General features: G+C 42.6%; 1 protein-coding gene across 1 annotated transcript in view; it reads right to left on the minus strand.

Annotated features, from left to right (window-relative positions):
• The window catches only part of doc2b (double C2-like domains, beta), a 143,584-nt gene that overhangs the window by 25,110 nt on the left and 92,559 nt on the right, over positions 1–25,915 (minus strand). Inside the window, exons 3-5 of the mRNA XM_079565670.1 lie at positions 20,383–20,457; positions 12,938–13,047; positions 9,138–9,264 (exon numbers count right to left, since the gene is read on the minus strand). Of these exons, the coding sequence (XP_079421796.1) occupies positions 9,138–9,264; positions 12,938–13,047; positions 20,383–20,457 (312 nt within the window). The remainder of the gene's footprint in view (positions 1–9,137; positions 9,265–12,937; positions 13,048–20,382; positions 20,458–25,915) is intronic.

Raw genomic sequence — 25,915 nt, forward strand, 5'->3', positions numbered from 1 at the left:
CAGATTACTCACAAATACGTGAATGTGCCAAGGCAACACTTCAGCCATGTTTTTAATGAGGGAGTGACAGAATAACATGATGGAAAGCTTGAAAAAGTCCATTTTGCAGAATACCCCCCCTTTAATATCTTCCCCTGTATCTTTTGCTAGTGGGGTCTTTTCAGGGGCATCTGTGTTCTAGCAGCGACCCTGCAGAAACACTCTCTTCTCTGGGCTGAGGCTGAAAACAGGGTTTAAGAAAAGAACATAAACTATTGGGAATGTCCGGGTGTGAGTTTCACGAAGTTTTAAGGGAACATGGAGCTGAGACACTGTGGCACAAATACGTGGCGATGTTTATTTTAAAAACACAATATCTTCATTGTGCTGGAGAAATGTGAGGAATATGATTTAGGTGCAAAACCGTTTCTGGCCTCTGATCCAAGGCCGTGGGAACCCAGGGTGCTGAGGGCGCTGCAGCACCCCCTGGTGGATAGTTTGTGAACTGCAGGCAATGTTAACCCCTTAACTCCCACCTGAACCGAGCACATTTTCTCCAGTTTGGCTTTACCCCAATCAATCCAAAAGCTTCTGGAAAAACGGTGTGAAAATAGCAACAAAACTGAGACGAAAACAATGATGGAAATGTGACAAAAAAAGTGAGAAAAAATGACAAAAATGGACCAAAAAATGACAAAAATGGACCAAAATTTGACAAAAAAAGTTAGAAAAATTTGACGAAAAATTGAGAAAAAATGGATGAAAAAATGACAAGAATTTGAAAAAAAATGCGAATCCCGTTACAAACCAGGACAGTCCAGGCCATGTAAACGCACTCAGTGTCAGTGTCTGCATGAAAACATGGCTGATCCGAGTGTCCAGAAACAGCCCCGGCGCCCCGGGTCGTCCTGATCCTGGACCTGATCCTGATGAGTGAATGAGGATTAACCTCTTAACTCCCGCCTGAACCGAGAGGATCTTTTTCCTCACGTCATCAGATTGTTTTTCCATCATTTTTTTGTTGGGCATTCAACTCATTTTTGTAACTTTTTTGTCACATTGTAATTTTTTTTATCACTTTTTTCGTCCATTTTTTGTCAATTTCGTGTGATATTTTTGTGACATTTTTAGCACTTTTTCATCAATTTTTAGTCAATTTTTGGTCAATTTTTTTCGTAAATTTTTCATCACATTTTTATTATTTTTTGTCATATTTAAAAAAAAAAATTTGGTAAATTTTTATCAAATTTTGTTAATTTTTTGGTAATTTTTGTGACATTTTTGCCTCTTTTTCATCAATTTTTCGTCACTTTTTTGTCATTTTTTGTTAATTTTTTTTCAAATTTTTTGTAATTTTTTTTATCACATTTTGGTCATTTTTTTGGTCAATTTTTTATCAAATTTTGGTCATTTTTAAAAAAAAAAATTGGTCACATTTTGTTATATTTTTGTCATTTTTCGTCCATTTCTTGTCACATTTTTGCCTCTTTTTTTTAATCAATTTTTCGTCCCTTTTTTGTACATTTTTTGTCAAAATTTTGTAATTTTTTGGTCATTTTTGTGACATTTTTGCCACTTTTTCATCATTGTTTTCGTCTCAGTTTTGTTGCTATTTCCTCAGCTTTTCTCCAGAAGCTTTTGGATTGGGGTAAAGCTGGAGCACATTTTCTCCTGTTTGGCTTTACCCCCATCCAAAAGCTTCTAGAGAAAAGCTGAGGAAATAGCAACAAAACTGAGACGAAAACAATGATGGAAATGTGACAAAAAATGTACAAAAAATGACAAAAAAAGTTAGAAAAAATTGACGAAAAATTGAGAAAAAATGGACCAAAAAAATTGAAAAATTTGACAAAAAATGGAGAAAAATGGACGAAAAATTGACAAAAAAGTGATAAGAATTTGACAAAAAAATTCCCAAAAAATTGACGAAAAAGTGACAAAAAAATCACGAAAATTTGCCGAAAATGAGTCGACTGCCCGACAAAAAAAGTGATGAAAAAAAATCTGACGTTCGGAAAAAGATCCATTTAGTTTTGTAGGTCTTTCAAATGAGGCGTCACACTGGCCTACAGGATTTGGGTAAAGCTGAACTGGAGAAAATGCTCTCGGTTCAGGCGGGAGTTAAGAGGTTAATAAACAGGATTTATGCACAGAAACAGTATTTTGGGGGTAAATGTTGTCCCTCAGCGCCCCCTAACTAAAACATCTTCCCACGGCTCTGGTTTGATCTTATTTCAGCCGGAGATTCAGATAAAGTCGTGTTTTTAGTTTGTTTCTTATTATTGTGACGTCAACTGAGGCCTGAGGTAAAGAGCTGATGTTGTAGAATCAGGATCAGAGACTTTCGTGACTTCACCGACATAAACGATCTTTATCTCCTCACTGAGACAAACTTCTGCCAGAGGTTCAGAGTTTCCTGAAGATTCGCTAATTAGGTTTTTGAACCAGGAGCTGCTTTTCTTTGTCAGGCCTTTGAGGAAGTCGCTCGACTCCGGCTCCACTTTCGGCCCTTATCTCCACGGCGTCCCACAGAAGATCTGATAAAGACTGTTCACAAAGAGACGGAGAGTCAGCGAGGGCAGCGAGGGGACGACCTCCACTACAGAGAGGGAGAGGAGCGGGAGGTCCAGAGAGGGAGGTCCAGAGAGGGAGGTCCAGAGAGGGAGGTCCAGAGAGGGAGGTCCAGAGAGGGAGGTCCAGAGAGGGAGGTCCAGAGAGGGAGAGGTCCAGAGAGGGAGGTCCAGAGAGGGAGGTCCAGAGAGGGAGAGGAGCGGGAGGTCCAGAGAGGGAGAGGTCCAGAGAGGGAGAGGAGCAGAGAGGGAGGTCCAGAGAGGGAGGTCCAGAGAGGGAGGTCCAGAGAGGGAGGTCCAGAGAGGGAGGTCCAGAGAGGGAGGTCCAGAGAGGGAGAGGTCCAGAGAGGGAGGTCCAGAGAGGGAGAGGAGCGGGAGGTCCAGAGAGGGAGAGGTCCAGAGAGGGAGAGGAGCAGAGAGGGAGGTCCAGAGAGGGAGGTCCAGAGAGGGAGGTCCAGAGAGGGAGAGGTCCAGAGAGGGAGGTCCAGAGAGGGAGGTCCAGAGAGGGAGGTCCAGAGAGGGAGAGGTCCAGAGAGGGAGAGGAGCAGAGAGGGAGAGGTCCAGAGAGGGAGGTCCAGAGAGGGAGGTCAAGAGAGGGAGAGGAGCAGAGAGGGAGGTCCAGAGAGGGAGAGGAGCAGAGAGGGAGGTCCAGAGAGGGAGAGGAGCAGAGAGGGAGAGGTCCAGAGAGGGAGAGGTCCAGAGAGGGAGGTCCAGAGAGGGAACAGAGAGGGAGAGGAGCAGAGAGGACGGTCCAGAGAGGGAGATCCAGAGAGGGAGGTCCAGAGAGGGAGATCCAGAGAGGGAGGTCCAGAGAGGGAGGTCCAGAGAGGGAGGTCCAGAGAGGGAGGTCCAGAGAGGGAGGTCCAGAGAGGGAGGTCCAGAGAGGGAGGTCCAGAGAGGGAGGTCCAGAGAGGGAGAGGTCCAGAGAGGGAGAGGAGCGGGAGAGGAACAGAGCAGGAGAGGAACAGAGCAGGAGAGGAACAGAGGAGGAGAGGAACAGAGGAGGAGAGGAACAGAGCAGGAGAGGAACAGAGCAGGAGAGGAACAGAGGAGGAGAGGAACAGAGGAGGAGAGGAACAGAGCAGGAGAGGAACAGAGCAGGAGAGGAACAGAGGAGGAGAGGAACAGAGGAGGAGAGGAACAGAGCAGGAGAGGAACAGAGGAGGAGAGGAACAGAGGAGGAGAGGAACAGAGCAGGAGAGGAACAGAGCAGGAGAGGAACAGAGGAGGAGAGGAACAGAGGAGGAGAGGAACAGAGCAGGAGAGGAACAGAGCAGGAGAGGAACAGAGGAGGAGAGGAACAGAGGAGGAGAGGAACAGAGCAGGAGAGGAACAGAGCAGGAGAGGAACAGAGCAGGGGAGGAACAGAGCAGGGGAGGAACAGAGGAGGAGAGGAACAGAGGAGGAGAGGAACAGAGCAGGAGAGGAACAGAGCAGGAGAGACCCAGAGCAGGAGAGGAACAGAGCAGGAGAGGAACAGAGGAGGAGAGGAACAGAGCAGGAGAGGAACAGAGCAGGAGAGGAACAGAGCAGGGGAGGAACAGAGCAGGGGAGGAACAGAGCAGGAGAGGAACAGAGCAGGAGAGGAACAGAGCAGGAGAGGAACAGAGCAGGAGAGGAACAGAGCAGGAGAGGAACAGAGCAGGAGAGGCCGGCCCCATAAAGACTTGACTGTGTGGACATGAACTTGACTGTGTGGACATGAACCTCTGATCCTCACTGTAACCCAGAGCATTTTCTCCACCTCAGCTTTACCCAAACCTAAAAGCTTCTCGACTGCAGAGCCTTTGTAGCGCCTCGTTTGAAAGCTAAGGCCTGTTGTCGTCTCTTTATAAACCTCTTTTTGTCGTGTTTTTGTTCCATTTTCCATCGCATGTTCCTTGTGGCTCTTTTGTGTTGCTTTTTCATCACTCTGTCGTCATGTTTTTATTGTGTTTTAGTCTCTTTTTCTGGCAGGTTTTTTTTTCACGCTCGTTGTCGTCACTTTATTTCAAGAAGCACAGAAGCTCCGGCCCTCAGGATGTTTTGAATGATTTTGAAGATGACATCATTACACATATCAGAGGCCAATTCCCTGTTTGAATACAGTTCGATATCTGAACGATGCTTTATCCGACATCTGTACTAAAATATGTGTCGTCGAGAACCAGGAAACAGAACAATAATGTGGAAGATCTGCACCTTTACAGTATCAGGTTCAGCTCCAATGACAGGAAATGTGGGAAAAATGGGGAATAATTTGGGGGAAATGTGGCAAAAAAATAAGGAAAAATCGTGTTAAAATTGTTTCGGGGGGAAAAAAGGGGCAAAAATAGGGAATCAATTTTGGAAAATAAGAAAACAATTAGAAAGAAAATGGATGAATGGGGCAAACATTGGACAAGACATAGAAAAAATTGAAAAATCAAAGTCACTTCCTTTAATGTTGTGCCTGGACTAACGGTGACCCCTGGGCGGGGCCTCTCTCCCCCTGACACGTCCGGACTCAAACCCAGGACCGTCTCTCTGAGCTCAGATTGAAGCCGCTCATTTGCATATTTCGTTCCACGCCGGCCGCGTTAGGCCGTGCTCGCCGGCGCCGGATCAGCCTCAGATCGGAAAATAAAGTGGACGTGATGTTGGAGCCGGAGCCGGAACTAAGGCCGGACACGTCGCGCTGCAATTGTTTCGATTCGCTCCATGTGACGGAAAAATAATAATAATGATAATAATGATAATCTGCTCGTCTTGTTTCAGCTTTCAGAGCCGGGAACGACGGCCCTGCATCAACGAGACCGGAACAGTTTGATCCATCCTCACATTCAACATCACAGTCTGGTTTGGTTCACTCACTCTCACCACCACAACACGCTCCAGAAAATCATACAAATCATCAATAAAATGATGGATCAGGAGCAGTTCTGAGGAAAGGAACCCAGATCTGCACAGACTCCTCACTGTCTATCTATCTATCTGAAGGAACTTTTGTAAAACTTCTAAACAATCTTAAAATGTGAGTTCCGTTAATGAAGTTCCTCTCGCGACTGTGACACAAATAAACTTCTCAAAACCAACCACATGATCGACTGTAGATGAAGAAGAAACGGTAAAACTCACCACAGAGTCAGAGAGCTGTGGAGTGAAACAGAAATCCCAAAAAGGCCAAACATTGTAAATCGGAGTCACCTGACAACTCCCAGCATGCACTTCTCTGCAAACATTTGTCTAAAATGTATAAAAATAGAGGTCTGAGGTTCTGTGGGTCCTGGAGGGAGTTACAATAAACTGTTTCCTCATGAGTGTGACGTCCCAGAGGCTCATCGCTCATTATACCAGATTATCGGAACCATGACTCAATAAAGCACCACCTGAGGGGTATAAAAGGCGTCACATCCCCCTGCTGGAGGAGTTGTGTAATTGCATCTACATAAAGATAGATTCTCCAATGGCTTTTCCCGTTAATTGTGTAAAAGTGCGTCGGTCAAACCTTTAACGCCGGCATTCAGCCATTTACAGCGTTCACGTAAACAGGCGGGACCACAGGGGGGTAATGTTCACCGCCTCTGACCGTGACCAGTCACCGCGTTACAGGTGAGCTGTGACGAGCCGCAGATTTCATGCCTTCTGCGTGAAATCTGATTTTCTGAAGGACGTTTGGAGACGATTCAGACACTCTGATGGTTCAACACCAGAAACACAACCCAGACGGAAACACCAGAAACATCAGAAACATCAGAAACATCAGAAACACCAGAAACACCAGAAACACCAGAAACACCAGAAACACCAGAAACTCCAGAAACACCAGAAACATCAGAAACACCAGAAACATCAGAAACATCAGAAACATCAGAAACACCAGAAACATCAGAAACTTCGCGCTCCAGTCAGCTCCAGGGCTGTTCTGTAAGTCCTGTGTGCGATGCTGGGATGTTCTCTTCGGTTTCCGTGTTCACTGAACCTCCTCAGCTCAGTCACCTCAGGCCTTTTGGAATTCACAATAAAACAGACTCTGACTCCCAGAGAAACGAGGCAAACCTTTTCCTAAAGCCTGATCCAGGATGAAAAGTGTGATTTCAGTGTCATATTTGTTCATAAAGTCACTTCAGTGAAGAATGACCTCAGTGGATCCTCTGGGGGCGGAGCTACGGCTTCAGTGGATCCTCTGGGGGCGGAGCTACGGCTCCAGAGGTAATACAGACCGTGAAGGACAAAGTCAGGCTTAAGCGCCTCATCCTCAGAGACGTCCAGAGCGAGGCCAGCGTGTCCTAAACCCTGAGGAGCCACAGAAACGTCTCACACATCACTGGACGATCGGGAGCTGGTTATTAGAACACTGTGAGGAGCAGCTCCCCCTGGTGGCCGTGTGTGTCGTGTGTGAGACTCCAGGTTCATGACGGCGTCGCTCTGAAGCCTCAGACTCTCAGATCATCAGCAGAACTCATCTCCTCAGGCGAGTGTGGAGGAAACACGGCCGCAGGGTCGGCCACGGGGAAGTTTAAAGAGTCTCTTTCAACACAGAGACGAGAAGATACACTCACAACTTTAACACGAGACACACAGAAAACAAAGAACCTCTGACCAAAGATCCAAATCTAACAAACGATGGAAACGAGGACGGAAAAAGTGACAAAAGAGCAAAAAACAAAGACAACATTTCAACAAATCATTTAAAAAATTTTTTAAAAAAAATGACAAAGTGATGAGGAAAAAGATCAGATCAGTTTTAGGTCTTAGCTTTCAAATGAGGCCTGTAGGTTAATGCTGCGTCCACACCAAACGTGTTTTGGGGCCTCCAAAGTGTCAGGTTTACATTTAAAACACATGGAGGACGCGCCTCGAGGGGGCGTCAAGATGTCCCGCAGCGCCTCACGCGCCTCCTGTGCGGCGCCTCACGCGCCTCCTGTGTGGCGCCTCACGCGCCTCCTGTGCGGCGCCTCACGCGCCTCCTGTGCGGCGCGTTTTGAAGCTTCTGACGCCTCCAGGGCGTCGTGCGCGGCCGACGCTCGAGTTGGGAAATGTTGAACTTTTTGGAGAAATTTGCGAGCGTCGACCAATCAGGAGCTTTCCCCCCACAGTGACGTACGTTGTAGCTGAGCCACCGGGGCAGATTCTCTGCCGGCCCCACAGATGTAAACAAGTCACGGAGGTTTAGCTTCATGTGAACCGGAGCTACAGCAGCTCTGGGACTTTTACAAAGACACATCAGTGTTTCTTTATCTAAACACCAGGATTAAAAGACAAGAAAACTTATTTCAGAGGCTGAATCTGTGCTGGGAATGTGTTTGGGCCTCGAGGAGCCTGTTGTAGCATCAGCACCGGAGAAAGCTAATGCTAAGCTAAACCTCCGGTCCTCACGTGAAAACGAGAAACATCCACAAATAAAGTCAATAAAGAACAACGATCACACACTGAGCCGGGCTGATGTTGTAGTTTATTACTCACATCATCTACAATTAGAACAGCTGGAGGAGGTGTGTGTGGATCGGGAAGTTTGGGCATCTCTGCTGAGACGCTGCCCCCGCGACCCGGCCCCGGATAAAGCGGAAGAAAATGGATGGATGGATGGATCTACAATTAGCTCCGGGAGAAAACCATAGCTTGTTAGCTCAGTTAGCTCCGTTAGCTCAGTTAGCTCAGTTAGCTCAGTTAGCTGAGTTAACTCAGTTAGCTCCGTTAGCTCAGTTAGCTCAGTTAGCTCGCATTGAGCTCCGGTTTTCTCCCATGACCACAAGCATTAAGCACTAATAACGTCAATGAAAATCACACACTGAGCCGCCTTCACACATCTGTGGTTTATTGCAGACTTTTAATCAACAATGAGCTGTATCATGTGTATTTCAGGCAAGAGCGACTTCCAAGATGCTACGAACAGACTCTGAGCTGACGCCAGAGCGTCTGATGCTCGGTGACATTTGTCTGACTTTAGTAAAGCACAAGCTCCAACGACGGGCTTGAGGCGCGTTTTTGACGCCCAAAACACGTTTGGTGTGGACGCAGCATCAGGCTTTATCCACATGAAGACTAAACACTGATGTTTTCAGAATCTTCCTCTGTGAGTCTGAAGCAGCTCAGTAAACGTGAGTGTCACAAGTGGCGACTCAGGGCTGTGGTTCCTCCTCCAGGCCTGTGGGAGGTGCTGTGGTTCCTCCTCCAGGCCTGTGGGAGGCGCTGTGGTTCCTCCTCCAGGCCTGTGGGAGGTGCTGTGGTTCCTCCTCCAGGCCTGTGGGAGGCGCTGTGACGCTCACACAGACAATAGAACCGGATGTAGAGGCGCATGTGCAGAAACTAAACAGTGAAAACAGATTTATCTACAGAAGAGACGAGGAGGAGAGTTTATTCTCACATCTCTTTATCAGAAGTACGAAAATAAAAGCTGATTTCTGCCCAGAGGAGCAGAGTCTGACTCCATAACATCTGTCTAACATCAGCTCTTTGATCAAACGCCTGTGAGGAACGTCTACGCAGCTCCCTGAGACCGTGAGATCCGTCCGTCTGTCTACAACATCTGCCTCCAGCTGCAAACCACCACACGTCTCTCACATCATGGACATTACGCTTCATCAGCCTCGGCACAAACAAACATCTGAGGAGGGTTTTGTGACTCACCGGGAGCTGCTTCTCCAGGCAGTTGTTGAAGTTCTTCAGCTGATTGGGCTTGAGCTTCTTCAGAGGGATCCGCGTCTCTCCGATGAACTCGTTGTGCCGGAACTTGTCCTCATCGCAGACGGAGATCCTGGAGGAAACACAGACACGCTGGGGTCACGTCACAGACCTCAGAACACCCTGGATAAAGACCTCAGAACATCCTGGATAAAGACCTCAGAACATCCTGGATAAAGACCTCAGAACACCCTGGATAAAGACCTCAGAACACCCTGGATAAAGACCTCAGAACACTCTGGATAAAGACCTCAGAACACCCTGGATAAAGACCTCAGAACACCCTGGATAAAGACCTCAGAACACCCTGGATAAAGACCTCAGAACACCCTGGATAAAGACCTCAGAACACCCTGTATAAAGACCTCAGAACACCCTGGATAAAGACCTCAGAACACCCTGGATAAAGACCTCAGAACACCCTGGATAAAGACCTCAGAACATCCTGGATAAAGACCTCAGAACACCCTGGATAAAGACCTCAGAACACCCTGGATACAGACCTCAGAACACCCTGGATAAAGACCTCAGAACACCCTGGATAAAGACCTCAGAACACACTGGATAAAGACCTCAGAACACCCTGGATAAATACATCAGAACACCCTGGATAAAGACCTCAGAACACCCTGGATAAAGACCTCAGAACACCCTGGATAAAGACCTCAGAACAACCTGGATAAAGACCTCAGAACACCCTGGATAAAGACCTCAGAACATCCTTTATAAAGACCTCAGAACACCCTGGATAAAGACCTCAGAACACCCTGGATAAAGACCTCAGAACACCCTGGATAAAGACCTCAGATTAAAGACCTCAGAACATCCTGGATAAAGACCTCAGAACACCCTGGATAAAGACCTCAGAACATCCTGGATAAAGACCTCAGAACATCCTGGATAAAGACCTGACCATTTATGCCACTTTTTTGTAATTTTTTTCTTCAATTTTTTGTCATTTTTGGTCATTTTTTCATCAATTTCTTGTCAATTTCTAGTGACATTTTTGCCACTTTTTTGTCATTTTCAGTCATTTTTTTTGTCACTTTTTCATCAATTTTTTGTCACTTTTGTCACATTTTTGTAATTTTTTCATCAATTTTTTGTCCGATTTTTGTAATTTTTTGTCACATTTTTGTCATTTTTTGTCACATTTTTGTCATTTTTTGTCACATTTTTATCATTTTTTTTTCCTCAGAACACCCTGGATAAAGACCTCAGAACACCCTGGATAAAGACCTCAGAACATCCTGGATAAAGACCTCAGAACACCCTGGATAAAGACCTCAGAACACCCTGGATAAAGACCTCAGAACACCCTGGATAAAGACCTCAGAACATCCTGGATAAAGACCTCAGAACATCCTGGATAAAGACCTGACCATTTATGCCACTTTTTTGTAATTTTTTTCTTCAATTTTTTGTCATTTTTTTGTCATTTTTTGTGACATTTTTGTCATTTTTTTGTCACATTTTTGTATTTTTTTTTTGTCACATTTTTGTCATTTTTTGTGACATTTTTGTCATTTTTTGTCACATTTTTGTATTTTTGTTTCTCAGAACACCCTGGATAAAGAGCTCAGAACATCCTGGATAAAGACCTCAGAACACCCTGGATAAAGACTTCAGAACACCCTGGATAAGGACTTCAGAACACCCTGGATAAAGACCTCAGAACACCCTGGATAAAGACCTCAGAACAACCTGGATGAAGACCTCAGAACACCCTGGATGAAGACCTCAGAACACCCTGGATAAAGACCTCAGAACACCCTGGATAAAGACCTCAGAACATCCTGGATAAAGACCTCAGAACATCCTGGATAAAGACCTCAGAACATCCTTTATAAAGACCTCAGAACACCCTGGATAAAGACCTCAGAACATCCTGGATAAAGACCTCAGAACATCCTGGATAAAGACCTCAGAACACCCTGGATAAAGACCTCAGAACACCCTGGATAAAGACCTCAGAACATCCTGGATAAAGACCTCAGAACATCCTGGATAAAGACCTCAGAACATCCTTTATAAAGACCTCAGAACATCCTGGATAAAGACCTCAGAACATCCTGGATAAAGACCTCAGAACACCCTGGATAAAGACCTCAGAACACCCTGGATAAAGACCTCAGAACATCCTGGATAAAGACCTCAGAACACCCTGGATAAAGATCTCAGAACACCCTGGATAAAGATCTCAGAACACCCTGGATAATGACCTCAGAACATCCTGGATAAAGACCTCAGAACACCCTGGATAAAGACCTCAACACATCCTGGATAAAGACCTCAGAACACCCTGGATAAAGACCTCAGAACACCCTGGATAAAGACCTCAGAACATCCTGGATAAAGACCTCAGAACACCCTGAATAAAGACCTCAGAACACCCTAGATAAAGACCTCAGAACACCCTGGATAAAGACCTCAGAACACCCTGGATAAAAACCTCAGAACACCCTGGATAAAGACCTCAGAACACCCTGGATAAAGACCTCAGAACACCCTGGATACAGACCTCAGAACATCCTGGATAAAGACCTCAGAACACCGTGGATAAAGACCTCAGAACACCCTGGATAAAGACCTCAGAACATCCTGGATAAAGACCTCAGAACACCCTGGATAAAGACATCAGAACACCCTGGATAAAGACCTCAGAACACCCTGGATAAAGACATCAGAACACCCTGGATAAAGACCTCAGAACACCCTGGATAAAGACCTCAGAACATCCTGGATAAAGACCTCAGAACACCCTGGATAAAGACCTCAGAACACCCTGGATAAAGACCTCAGAACATCCTGGATAAAGACCTCAGAACACCCTGGATAAAGATCTCAGAACACCCTGGATAAAGATCTCAGAACACCCTGGATAATGACCTCAGAACATCCTGGATAAAGACCTCAGAACACCCTGGATAAAGACCTCAACACATCCTGGATAAAGACCTCAGAACACCCTGGATAAAGACCTCAGAACACCCTGGATAAAGACCTCAGAACATCCTGGATAAAGACCTCAGAACACCCTGAATAAAGACCTCAGAACACCCTAGATAAAGACCTCAGAACACCCTGGATAAAGACCTCAGAACACCCTGGATAAAGACCTCAGAACACCCTGGATAAAGACCTCAGAACACCCTGGATAAAGACCTCAGAACACCCTGGATACAGACCTCAGAACATCCTGGATAAAGACCTCAGAACACCGTGGATAAAGACCTCAGAACACCCTGGATAAAGACCTCAGAACATCCTGGATAAAGACCTCAGAACACCCTGGATAAAGACATCAGAACACCCTGGATAAAGACCTCAGAACACCCTGGATAAAGACATCAGAACACCCTGGATAAAGACCTCAGAACACCCTGGATAAAGACCTCAGAACACCCTGGATAAAGACCTCAGAACACCCTGGATAAAGACCTCAGAACACCCTGGATACAGACCTCAGAACATCCTGGATAAAGACCTCAGAACACCGTGGATAAAGACCTCAGAACACCCTGGATAAAGACCTCAGAACATCCTGGATAAAGACCTCAGAACACCCTGGATAAAGACATCAGAACACCCTGGATAAAGACCTCAGAACACCCTGGATAAAGACATCAGAACACCCTGGATAAAGACCTCAGAACACCCTGGATAAAGACCTCAGAACACCCTGGATAAAGACCTCAGGAAAGGGGGAGGGGCGTGACACTGTTGTGGGCGTGGCCTGGCTTTACCTGAGCGTCTTGCGGACCATGTCCTCGTCCGTGATGCCGTAGTACGTGAGCGTCTCGCTCCACACGGGGTTCAGCGTGTTGTGGAGGGTCTTGGTTCTCAGTTTGTTCGCCTGAAACAGAAACAAAGACACAGAGACGGTGATTTCACTGCGTTTGGGGCCGACACAATCAGGCAGAGTTTATTTACAGCACTTCAGGAGGAGACTCAGACCGTCAGGATCCTCAGACCTTCAGGATCCTCAGACCCAAGGCCGTGGGAACCCAGGGTGCTGAGGGCGCTGCAGCACCCCCTGGTGGATAGTTTGTGAACTGCAGGCAATATTAACCCCTTAACTCCCACCTGAACCGAGCACTTTTTCTCCAGTTTGGCTTTACCCCAATCCACAAGCTTCTGGAAAAAAGGTGTGAAAATAGCAACAAAACTGAGACGAAAACAATGATGAAAATGTGAAAAAAGTGAGAAAACATTGACGAAAAAATGACAAAAAATGTACAAAAAATGACAAAAATGGGCAAAAATTTGACAAAAAAGTTAGAAAAATTTGACGAAAAATTGAGAAAAAAATGATGAAAAAGTGATAAGAGTTTGACAAAAAAATGCAAATAATTTGACGAAAAAGTGACAAAAAAAGTCATGAAAATTTGACAAAAATGAGACGACTGCCCAACAAAAAAAGTGATGAAAAAATGGACCAAAAAAAAGAAAAAGTGACAAAAATTTTACAAAAAATTGACCAAAAAAAAAGACAAAAATGGACAAATTTGACCAAAAAAGTGAGAAAAAATTGAGAAAAAGTGATAATAATTTGACTAAAAAGTGACTAAAAAGTGACCAAAAAATTGACCAAAAAAATCGAAAAATTTGACGAAAAATTTAGAAAAAATGGACGAAAAAGTGACAAAAATGAGACGACTGCCCAACAAAAAAGTGATGAAAAAAAATCAATTGAGTTTTCTAGATCTTAGCTTTCAAATGAGGTGTTTCACTAGCCTAGGATTTGGGTAAAGCTGAACTGGAGAAAATGCTCTCGGTTCAGGCGGGAGTTAAGAGGTTAATAAATAGGATTCATGCACAGAAAAAGTATTTTGGGGGTACATTTTGTCCCTCAGCGCCCCCTAACTAAAACATCTTCCCACGGCTCTGCTCAGACCTTCAGGATCCTCAGACCTTCAGGATCCTCAGACCTTCAGGATCCTCAGACCTTCCGGATCCTCAGACCTTCCGGATCCTCAGACCTTCAGGATCCTCAGACCTTCAGGATCCTCAGACCTTCCGGATCCTCAGACCTTCCGGATCCTCAGACCTTCAGGATCCTCAGACCTTCAGGATCCTCAGACCTTCCGGATCCTCAGACCTTCCGGATCCTCAGACCTTCAGGATCCTCAGACCTTCAGGATCCTCAGACCTTCTGTTTGTTCCGTCATGTTGTTGTAAAACTGCCACATTAATGAAACTCTAACACCTACACGAGTGAGAACTTATAAGTTACACTTCCTCCCACTGCTTCTCCAGCGGAATGTGCCGGATTATTATTAGTGAGTCTATACGGAGACGTCTTTACAAAGGCCTGGTTATTTAAAGACACTACAATGATGACAAACCTTCTGTTGGTCTGGAAATGCAGTAAATTAGAATAACTGCCTTGTGTAAAATGTCTCTCTCAAAATGGCCGTAGTGAATGTCTTGAAATCGGCCTCTGTCTCTTTAACCTCTTAACTCCCGCCTGAACCGAGAGGATCTTTTTCCTCACGTCATCAGATTTTTTTTCCAGCAGTTTTTTGCTGGGTGTTCAACTCATTTTTGTAAGTCTTTTGTCATTTTTTGTATTTTTTTTGTCAATTTTTAGCACATTTTTGTAATTTTTTTAATCACATTTTTCCATTTTTTTGTCACATTTTTGTCTTCTTTTTTTTCTTCTTTTTTTTCTTTTATTTTTATCACATTTTTATCACATTTTTATCACATTTTTGTCCTTTTTTTGTCAATTTTTTATTTTTTTTGGTAATATTTTTAATCACATTTTTGCAATTTTTTGTCACATTTCTGTTATTTTTTCGTCAATTTTTTATCAGATTTTTGTCAATTTCTTGTGACATTTTTGCCACTTTTTCATCAATTTTTCGTCACTTTTTTGTCACATTTCCATCATTGTTTTCGTCTTAGTTTTGTCGCTATTTTCACAGCTTTTTTCCAGAAGCTTTTGGATTGGGGTAAAGCCAAACTGGAGAAAATGTGCTCGGTTCAGGTGGGAGTTAAGGGGTTAAGAACCTCTGAGCCTTTCCGACACGCCCCCTCCACACGCTAGGTGTGTTTAAGATGAGCGAGGCGCTGCACCTGTGCGACGGTGCCCGTATTCTCGTGAGACCGAGGCGGCTGGAGCGCCTTGGGGCGGCGAGCGAAGTTGCTTTTCTCCGCCTCGCTCGGCTGCCTGAACTACAAAGGCCATAGGGATTGTGGGAAATGAAGTGCCGTAAACACGTACGCTGACAGAGGACTGACAGATGATTGGATATGAGTTGTGTTTAGATCAGAAACGTGTTGCCCTGACGCTCCGCAGCCCCTGCCTCATCTTTTCTCATCACCAAGATCTACTTACATCTGCAGAAATGCTTCAGAGTCTTCATATTTGACAGAAAGTGCCCGTGTGTTCAACATATGGCCTACATTTTAAATAAGCATAAGTTTATTATTCTAATCCTAAACTGTAAGAGGCTGGTCTGTTATTGTAGCTGTAGTGATGGGTCTGTCTGGTGTGTGGGAGAAGCACAAATGTGTCACAAACTTTTAAAATAGTTTTATTCCCAAACTCTTTCTAACAAACGCGAGACGCTGCGTGACCTGAGGCTCCTCCCTGTTCTCGGGGCTGAGATGTGTCTGCCTTGATTAGAGGCGCCTTTCTCCGCCCTCTGACGCCACCGCCTGGTCTCGTCTGGAATCGAGGCGAGGCCACTTCATCTCAAACACACCTGCTGTCTGTGGCATCAGTGGGGAGGGGGTTCTGCTGAGGAGCAGTGGTTGGTCACTCGGCTCGGAGGCGTCTCCAGGAGGTGGGGGCGTTCCTAGGAGGACTCAGGCAAACCTATCCCTAAAATGGCCGCCATCAGAGTTTTTACAGATTACTCAGAAATACGTGACCGTCGATGCTCATTACTTTTTGAGATGCATTGTGGGAAATTTTCTCTCTGGACATTCGGACACCCCTACAAAATGGCGTGGCCACTATATAGTCACTATATAGGGAATAGTGTGGACATTCAGACACAGCTAAGGGGGAGGAGCCTCAATGCTAACTATCATAGCCACTTTAGCATAGGGACTCTGATGCTAACTCACTGCCGTCCTCAGATCAACATGTTTAAAATAGTTTCAATCACGTCATTAGATCCACTGAGTTTAATCCAGTACGAAGCTTTTTGTGGACATTCGGCTGAACGTTGCTCTTCGTGCGGCGGAGCAGAGAAACCCACGGTGCGTCGGCGCCAAAGTGCCTCGGCCTTTGTCTAATGAGAGAAATCATTTCTCTCTTTTTTTCTCTCCCCGGCCAATTACGCTCCATTAAAATGTGTAATTGAAAGCATGAGAGGCGGCGGGAGAACAGAGGAGCAAACACAGGGTGATCATGGGTAATTATGAGCCTGGAGCTGCGGATGAGAGCTCGCGCGCTGATAAACAACGGCGGGGAAAGAGCTGCCAGATCACAGCTCAGCGTCCAAACGCCACCGCCAAAAACACCGGAGCAGGAGAGAGGAGGAAGACGAGGCAGGGGCGGACGGGACTGAAAACCAGCCCTGGACTCTGACCAGCCCGGCCCAAATGAATGTATATGTGACACTTCCACAAATACATGTTTTAACCTCTTAACTCCCGCCCGAACCGAGAGGATCTTTTTCCTCACGTCATAAGATTATCTTTCCATCATTATTTTGTTGGGTCTTCAACTCATTTTTGGTCATTTTTTGGTCATTTTTTTAGTCATTTTTTTGCCATTTTTAGCCAAATTTTTAACCAAATTTTTAACCAAATTTTTAACCAAATTTTTGACATGCTTTGTCACATTTTTGGTCAATTTTTTGTCATTTTTTGTCAATTTTTTGTCAATTTTTTGTCAATTTTTTCCATTTGTTTTTTCATATTTTTTTTCATATTTTTTTTCATTTTTTTTTCATTTTTTTTTCATTTTTTTTTCATTTTTTTTTCATTTTTTTTCATTTTTTGTCTTTTTGTCTTTTTTTTGTCATTTTTTTGTCATTTTTTGTCTTTTTTTTGTCTTTTTTTTGTCTTTTTTTTGTCATTTTTTGTCTTTTTTTTGTCTTTTTTTGTCATTTTTTAACCAAATTTTTGTCAATTTTTGGTCAATTTTTGGTCATTTTTTTTCCATATTTTTCATATTTTTGTCATTTTTTTGTCATTTTTTTGTCATTTTTTGTCAATTTTTGGTCATTTTTCTCTTTTTTTTTCTTTCTTTTTTTCATATTTTTTTCATTTTTTCGTCAATTTTTAACCAAATTTTTTTCCATTTTTGTCAATTTCTTGTGACATTTTTGCCACTTTTTCATCCCTTTTTCGTCACTTTTTTGTCACATTTCCATTATTGTTTTCGTCTCAGTTTTCTCGCTATTTTCTCACCTTTTGTCCAGAAGCTTTTGGATTGGGGTAAAGCCAAACTGGAGAAAATGTGCTTGTTCAGGTGGGAGTTAAGGGGTTAACCTCTGACCCCCCGCCTTAACACTAACGAGTGCATTTTCCCCAGTTCTGCTTTTTATTATTATGTTTTTGATCGGCATCATCAGCAGAAAGAGCGGGAAAGGCGGTCGTAGAAACAGAAGCAAAATCATTCATATAAATAATGAATAATAACGGTCCCAAAACTGAACCTTGTGGTGCACCATACTCCACGGAATTCCTTTTAGATTCATGTTTTTTTATACTGGGCTTTACCCAAATCTAAAAGCTTCTCGACTGGAGATCAACAATGTAACGCCTCATTTGAAAGCTAAGACCTACAAAAGTGACGGAAACTTTTCGTCACGTCGCCACATTTTTGTTGTTTTTTTAATGATTTTTTCCATCATTTTTTGTCGTGTTTTTCTCATGTTTTTGTCACTTTTCATCCCCTTTTTCTCGCTGTTTTGATGCTTTTCTTTTGAGCTTTTTAGGATCTCTGTGTGTTTGTCTCATTGAGATTCAGGAGCTCGTCTGGTTGTGTCGGCTCCGTCCCGCCTCTGTGAGCGGGCCGGGCCGGTGGGACGGGCCGGGCGCCCTTGGCCTGACACAGAACATGTTCGCAGAATAATAAAGCCTGGGTTTATGTGGCGCTTCCTGCACGTGGCGAGCTTCTCTAAGCTCCGCCCCCTCGCTCATGGGCCGCGGTCACAGGTTCGTCCATGTTTCCTCCACAGAGATCCCGGAGCGAGATGTTCTTCACGTGAGGAGGAAACGGGCCGTGTGCTCTGGGCCACAGGCGCCGCTTTGTTCACATTTACACGTCAGGAACACGCTCCTACACGCCAGAGGACACGTCACACTGCAGCACTACCCCGGGAACACGGGACACTGACATACAGACATAAATCATAATAAATGTGTTTTTCATTGACTAAAGTCACTAAATCTGCCAGACTACGGGACTATTTTGTGTGGGTTATTAGCCGGTCACTGAAGGCTGGTCTCAGAGCGAGTCATTCTCCGCAGCTATTACGAGGATCTCAGTCAGGCTCAACGACACAACATCAGCACAGAATCACAACACAACAGGACTAACCCGGAAACACTTTTATGTGAAAAAATGACAAAAAAAATGACAAAAAAATGACAAAAAATGACAAAAAATGACAAAAAAAAGGACAAAAAAAGGACAAAAAATTACAAAAAAATGACAAAAAAATGACAAAAAATGACAAAAAAATTACAAAAAATGATAAAAAAAAAAAGACAAAAAATGACAAAAAAAATACAAAAAAATACAAAAAAATGACAAAAAATGATAAAAAATGACAAAAAAATACAAAAACATGACAAAAAAATACAAAAAAATGATAAAAAATGATAAAAAATGACAAAAAATGATAAAAAATGACCAAAAAAATGACCAAAAAAATGACAAAAAAATGACAAAAAATGACAAAAAATGACAAAAAAAATGACAAAAAAAATGACAAAAAATACAAAAAAATGAAAAAGAAATGAAAAAGAAATGAAAAATAAATGGGAAAAAAATGAAAACAAAAATGACAAAAAATACAAAAAAATACAAAAAAAAGAAAAATAAATGAAAAAAAAATGAAAAAAAACACAACAAAATGACAAAAAACACTTTTCCCTGGAACTAAACACCGATATGCGGCACTCGTGGGCACCAGTTATTTACCTTTTACAAGGTTTAACCTGAAGCTAAAGCTAGCTAGCTCAACCAGCTCAACTGTTTATGGAAACAGCTGCGGTGGAGTCGCTCACACCTGGGCCCCCCCAACTCAAACTGTTATGTTTGACTTTACTAATCCAGACAAAGATGCTTCAATGCAGGATCATTTTATGTACGCCTGAAAATGATGAATAGCCTTAAGCGTTTCCAATAGAAATGTAAAGCTCATATGTTATTAACAGTAGCTAACCGAGCTGCTCACTCTCCTCTACAAACATTTAGCAAACGCTTTGTTTTGGACAAAAACGCTGAAATTAACCCCTTAACTCCCGCCTGAACCGAGCACATTTTCTCCAGTTTGGCTTTACCCCAATCCAAAAGCTTCTGGAAAAAAGGTGCGAAGATGGCAACAAAACTGAGACGAAAACAATGATGGAAATGTGACAAAATATTACAAAAAAATACAAAAATATGATAAAAATTGGACAAAAAATGACAAAAAAAGACCCAAAAAATGTGACAAAAAATTACAAAAAAATTACAAAAAAATTACAAAAATGTGATAAAAAATTACAACAAAATTACAAAAAAATGTGACAAAAAAAGACAAAAAAAATTACCAAAAAAATTACAAAAATGTGATAAAAATGTGACCAAAAAATGACAAAAATGTGACGAAAAAATGACAAAAAAAATGACACAAAAGTGACACAAATGAGTTGAACACCCAACAAAAAAATGAAGGAAAAAACAATCTGACGACGTGAGGATAAAGCTCCTCTCGGTTCAGGCGGGAGTTAAGAGGTTAAACCACAAAATCCATCTCATACGTTCCTGTCAGTCACTAATTACGCCTTTATCAGCTGTGTCATGCGTTGCTATGGCGACGCCACAGCGGAGTGACATCCCAGTGATTTAACTACCGGACTACGTGTGCGGTTACACCAAAATAATGCACCAGCCAATCAGAGTCCAGTATTCACCCAGACCATGGTGTAGCTTGTAGTGAATATCTGTAGTTCATAGCTGTAGTTCATAGCTGTAGTTCACAGGTGTAGTTCACAGTTGGGGGGGGGGACGTACCTTGCTGGCCCCGGGCAGGAGGTGCAGTTTGACGTACGGGTCCGACAGGCCGTTGTGGTCCATGGGCTTCAGCCCCTGTGAACAGAGAACAGGTCCATCAGGATCAGCAGCACCTGGGGGGGGGGGGGGGCACTATCACTTAATGAGATCTGGGGGGGGGGGCACAATCACACACACGCTTTTGTTTTTCCTCCCATTCGTCACAGGAGCTAATTACAGCCGGAGAAATACAAATCTGCGAGCACCCGAGAGGGAAAAACACACGGAGCCGAGTATTTACTATAAAAAACTTCATTTATGATTCTGACATGTTTAGTTTCCTCCTGAACGTCATAGTTTTATCTCTGTCAGAGTCAAATCAGCCCAAAGTTTATCCAGGAAGTGACTCCAACATGTCTGAGTCGCTCCCGGTCTTTCATTCATTCACAAATGCGATGACGCTGTGATCCTAATATGGTCGTTTCCTGTGTGGGAGACAGCAGCGGCTAAAGACGGGACATCCTAATATGGTGTGGGAGACAGATTCTTGGGGAAAAAGCACCAAAACAGCCACAAAAATTCAACAAAAAAGTGACAAAAATTCAACAAAAAACTGACAAAAACTCAACAAAAAAGTGACAAAAATTCAACAAAAAAGTGACAAAAATTCAACAAAAAAGTGACAAAAATTCAACAAAAAAGTGACAAAAATTCAACAAAAAAGTGACAAAAATTAAACAAAAAACTGACAAAAACTCAACAAAAAAGTGACAAAAATTCAACAAAAAAGTGACAAAAATTCAACAAAAAAGTGACAAAAATTCAACAAAAAAGTGACAAAAATTCAACAAAAAAGTGACAAAAATTCAACAAAAAAGTGACAAAAATTCAACAAAAAACTGACAAAAATTCAACAAAAAAGTGACAAAAATTCAACAAAAAAGTGACAAAAACTCAACAAAAAAGTGACAAAAATTCAACAAAAAAGTGACAAAAATTCAACAAAAAAGTGACAAAAACTCAACAAAAAAGTGACAAAAATTCAACAAAAAAGTGACAAAAACTCAACAAAAAAGTGACAAAAATTCAACAAAAAAGTGACAAAAATTCAACAAAAATGTGACAAAAATTCAACAAAAATGTGACAAAAATTCTACAAAAATGTGACAAAAATTCAACAAAAATGTGACAAAAATTCAACAAAAATGTGACAAAAATTCAACAAAAAAGTGACAAAAATTCAACAAAAAAGTGACAAAAATTCAACAAAAAAGTGACAAAAACTCAACAAAAAAATGACAAAAACTCAACAAAAAAGTGACAAAAACTCAACAAAAAAATGACAAAAACTCAACAAAAAAATGACAAAAACTCAACCAAAATGTGCCAAAAATTCAACAAAAAAATGACAAAAACTCAACAAAAAAATGACAAAAACTCAACCAAAATGTGACAAAAATTCAACAAAAAAGTGACAAAAATTCAACCAAAATGTGACAAAAATTCAACAAAAAAGTGACAAAAATTCAACAAAAATGTGACAAAAACTCAACAAAAATGTGACAAAAACTCAACAAAAAAATGACAAAAATTCAACAAAAAAATGACAAAAATTTGAATTTTTTTTTAAAAAAGAACAGAAAAAGGTGACACAAAACAGCAACAACACGAGGAAAAAGATCAGTTTTGTGGGTCTTAGCTTTCAAATGAGGTGTTCCACAGGCCTATAGCCACAGAGGACAGAATGCTGGTTTAGGCGGGTGGTCAGAGGTTAACATCTGCACTTCAGAGGCTCCATCACGGCATAAGCAAACGGCCCATTACTCTGTTCTGAGCCACATGTGTCACGGTCAAACCCCCCCCCCCCCCCACTCGCCCCCTCTCGCCCCCTCGCCCCCTCGCCCCCCCCTCGGGCTCCGCTGGCGTGACTCTGTGTCTGTGCGCTGAATAAAGCGCTCGGTGCAGATCGATGGCGAGTCGAGGGCGAGTGGGAGGAAAGGTCAGCGGGCGCCCGTGGGTGCCCCCGTACGGAGAGTTCACATCTGTAACAGCAGGAAAACAACTCAGTCCAAAGCAGACTTTATTAATAACAACAATAACTAGAAATGCAATGGCTGCCATTGCGATTGACTGCGGAAATGCGGGAAGCGAATGCAGAAATTGCATAAACTGTTCAAATTGCATAAATTCCTTAATTTGCATAAACTGGTAAAATGCATAAAATGTCATGTTGCATAAACTGTATTCACCTTATTCCGCCCCGCCCACTTTTGCCTCTTTTCGCGTTGTCTCGGCACCTCTTTTTCCAGAGAGTTCCGGTCGAGCGCGAAGCCCGTTCATTTAAACGGAGAACGAGGGAAAATATTCTCCGCTCAAATCTGATGTTTAGTCGATTGATTTGTGTAAAATGTCCAATGTTTGCAGTCAACACTGCAGCGTTTCTCTGCACGGCCGTAAAACGGCTTTGTTTTCCTGTAGTGACTGATTTTATGTGGACTTCTCCAGCCCCAGGTTAACACATAGGAGAAAAGGGGCGGGACCAATTCATGGCGGCGCCCACGCCAGCCTCCGGAATAAGGTGAATAAACTGCATAAAGTGGTAAAATGCATGAATGGGTTAATTTGCATAAATTATGTAAATTGCATAAACTCTTTAAAATTCATAAATCCTAAATGGCATAAACTCTTAAGTTGCATAAACGCTTTAAAATGCATAAAGTGGTTATTTTGCATAAATTATTAATGTTGCATAAACTTTTATATTCCATAAACTGGTCAAACTGTTGAAATGGCCTCAGTGCTTGATTGGCAGAAGCACAAATGGCTGAAAGGCGGAGTTTCCCCATTGGCTGGATTCCCCCATACACACCAATGCAAAAATTTCAAACTCTCGTATAAAAAAACGGGAAAACTGCAGAAGGACAATTTTTTCTCAAAACCCACAAGTTGCAGAAGCTGAACCTGCACAAAGTGCAGAAATTGCATAAAATGCATAAAAAAGTGCAGAAAAGCATGGATTTGCGGCAGCCCCATTATAAGTCAATGGGAAAAATCTCCGACATTTTGGCCGATTGCGGAAAAACCGTAAATTGCAGAAGTCCCAAAAGTAACAGCACCTTCTCCTCAACATGCGGAACAAAAGTAACAGCACCTTCTCCTCAACATGCGGAACAAAAGTAACAGCACCTTCTCCTCAACATGCGGAACAAAAGTAACAGCACCTTCTCCTCAACATGCGGAACTAAAGTAACAGCACCTTCTCCTCAACATGAGGAACAAAAGTAACAGCACCTTCTCCTCAACATGAGGAACAAAAGTAACAGCACCTTCTCCTCAACATGAGGAACAAAAGTAACAGCACCTTCTCCTCAACATGAGGAACAAAAGTAACAGCACCTTCTCCTCAACATGAGGAACAAAAGTAACAGCACCTTCTCCTCAACATGAGGAACAAAAGTAACAGCACCTTCTCCTCAACATGAGGAACAAAAGTAACAGCACCTTCTCCTCAACATGAGGAACAAAAGTAACAGCACCTTCTCCTCAACATGAGGAACAAAAGTAACAGCACCTTCTCCTCAACATGAGGAACAAAAGTAACAGCACCTTCTCCTCAACATGAGGAACTAAAGTAACAGCACCTTCTCCTCAACATGAGGAACAAAAGTAACAGCACCTTCTCCTCAACATGCGGAACAAAAGTAACAGCACCTTCTCCTCAACATGAGGAACAAAAGTAACAGCACCTTCTCCTCAACATGAGGAACGTTTTGATGCATAACTTGCATAAATTGCACAAAGCATGAAGGTGCTGAAAGCTCTAGAAAATCGGGAAAAAGATGGAAGAGGAATAATAATAAAGAACATGAAAACCATTCTTCCACAGTCAATCAATAACCTTATTTATAAAGCTCGTAACGGCAGCACAAACATCTGGACATTCTGATTCCACCAAGAAGGAAACAGGGAGGAGGGAATAAAAGCTGCAGCTGGAGGAGTTTTCGATCGTTACTGTCGTGTTATTGAGGATTTTTCACACGTTATATGATTTTCAAAGAAATGACCTTGAGTTTGTTTAACGGCTTTGATTCCCCAGAGAAATAAATATGAAGCATTACTTTAGTGCTGAACAGGTTCTTACAGCCTGTGTGGGATGTTTCTGTTTGTCACTTTCTCTTAAACTGTTTCTTTTTTTCTTACACCAGGGGTCGGCAACGTCAGGCCCAGGGGCCAAAACCGGCCCTCCAGCATCAAACTCTGGCCCTTGAGATGATTTTGAGAAATATTATGACCCAAATCAGAGCTCGACTGCCTGTTAAAGAACTCTAGAAATGTGAAAAATACTGTCAATTCCTTCAAATATCTCAGCAGAGCAGCTTTTAGGCCATAATCCTGAAAGAAAGATCATCAAAGGAAGTAAATTCAAGTCAATCTACTTGAATTAAGAGATTAAATCAAAAGGTTTGAGTAGATTTGGTCTGGACTTAAGATAAAACCTGTTCTTGCCAATGGAACAAGCACAAGTTGTTCCTTGAATCAGATGATTTTGTAAAATTTCAAGTGAAAAATAAATGATTTTTACAGTAACAGTTGATTTGTCTGATTTCCAGAGGGATTTCTATTCTATTTCTACTACAGATTAGTTCAAACCGACTCAAATTTGACATAAAAAACTTTATTTAAGCGATTTTAAGTCATTTATGTAACTGAAGATGGATGTTTTCCGGTGTGTATAATGTACAGCACTGGCTTATGTAGAAGAAAGTGCTCTTGGTCTTTTGATGATGAAGAAAACCTGCCCTCCACCCCTGCCTTACACTTTAACCTCTCCTGTGTTTTCATCTTGTCAGCCATTATCCATTAAAGGGACTATATGGAGTTTAAAACTGTTGAAACTCAGTGTTTTCCTCCCCCACATGTTCCTCCACGTCCTCATGAATGAGCTCAGACCTGTTTCACCACAACTGCCTCTGAAATCTCTCAGAAAGGTGCTACTTCAGGCCCAAAGCTCCGTCAGCACGAGCTCATCCCTCGTGTGGCCTTCGCTGTCATGTTCCGGGCATGTGGATGCAGGTGACACCAGGGGGCGCCCTTCCAACCTTCTCAGTGTAAATGTGACTTTCTTCAGAGTGAGACTTTAGGTCAGACATGAGTGACAGTAACATGAGGCTAAATACAGTGAGCTCTTTGTTTGCAGTAAAAAGGCTGAGGCCTCATTGCTCTTCAGGCACAGACTGAGAAGTGAAGAAGGAAGTCATGGAGCTTCTGCTTTAGACACAACTTCAGACTCTGCTGCAGGTAAGAGTCATATCATATTCTGAAACTCAAATATGTAGTAAAAACATAATATACGGAACATTATTATTACAATTACAAAAAGAAAAATATTTCAATATCCTGTATCTAATCAAAAAAATACTTCTTTTTTTTCATAGTGCTAAGTGTAACAATGGATTTTTTTTTTTCCTTTTTGAATTATTTTTATTTGAATTTCTTCTTTTATTATTGTTATTATTATTTGGCTTTATTTATTTTGGTGTGTTTTGTTAAAGGG

The sequence above is a fragment of the Gobius niger genome (assembly GCF_951799975.1).
Source record: "Gobius niger genome assembly, chromosome: 11".
Classification (NCBI taxonomy): domain Eukaryota; kingdom Metazoa; phylum Chordata; class Actinopteri; order Gobiiformes; family Gobiidae; genus Gobius; species Gobius niger.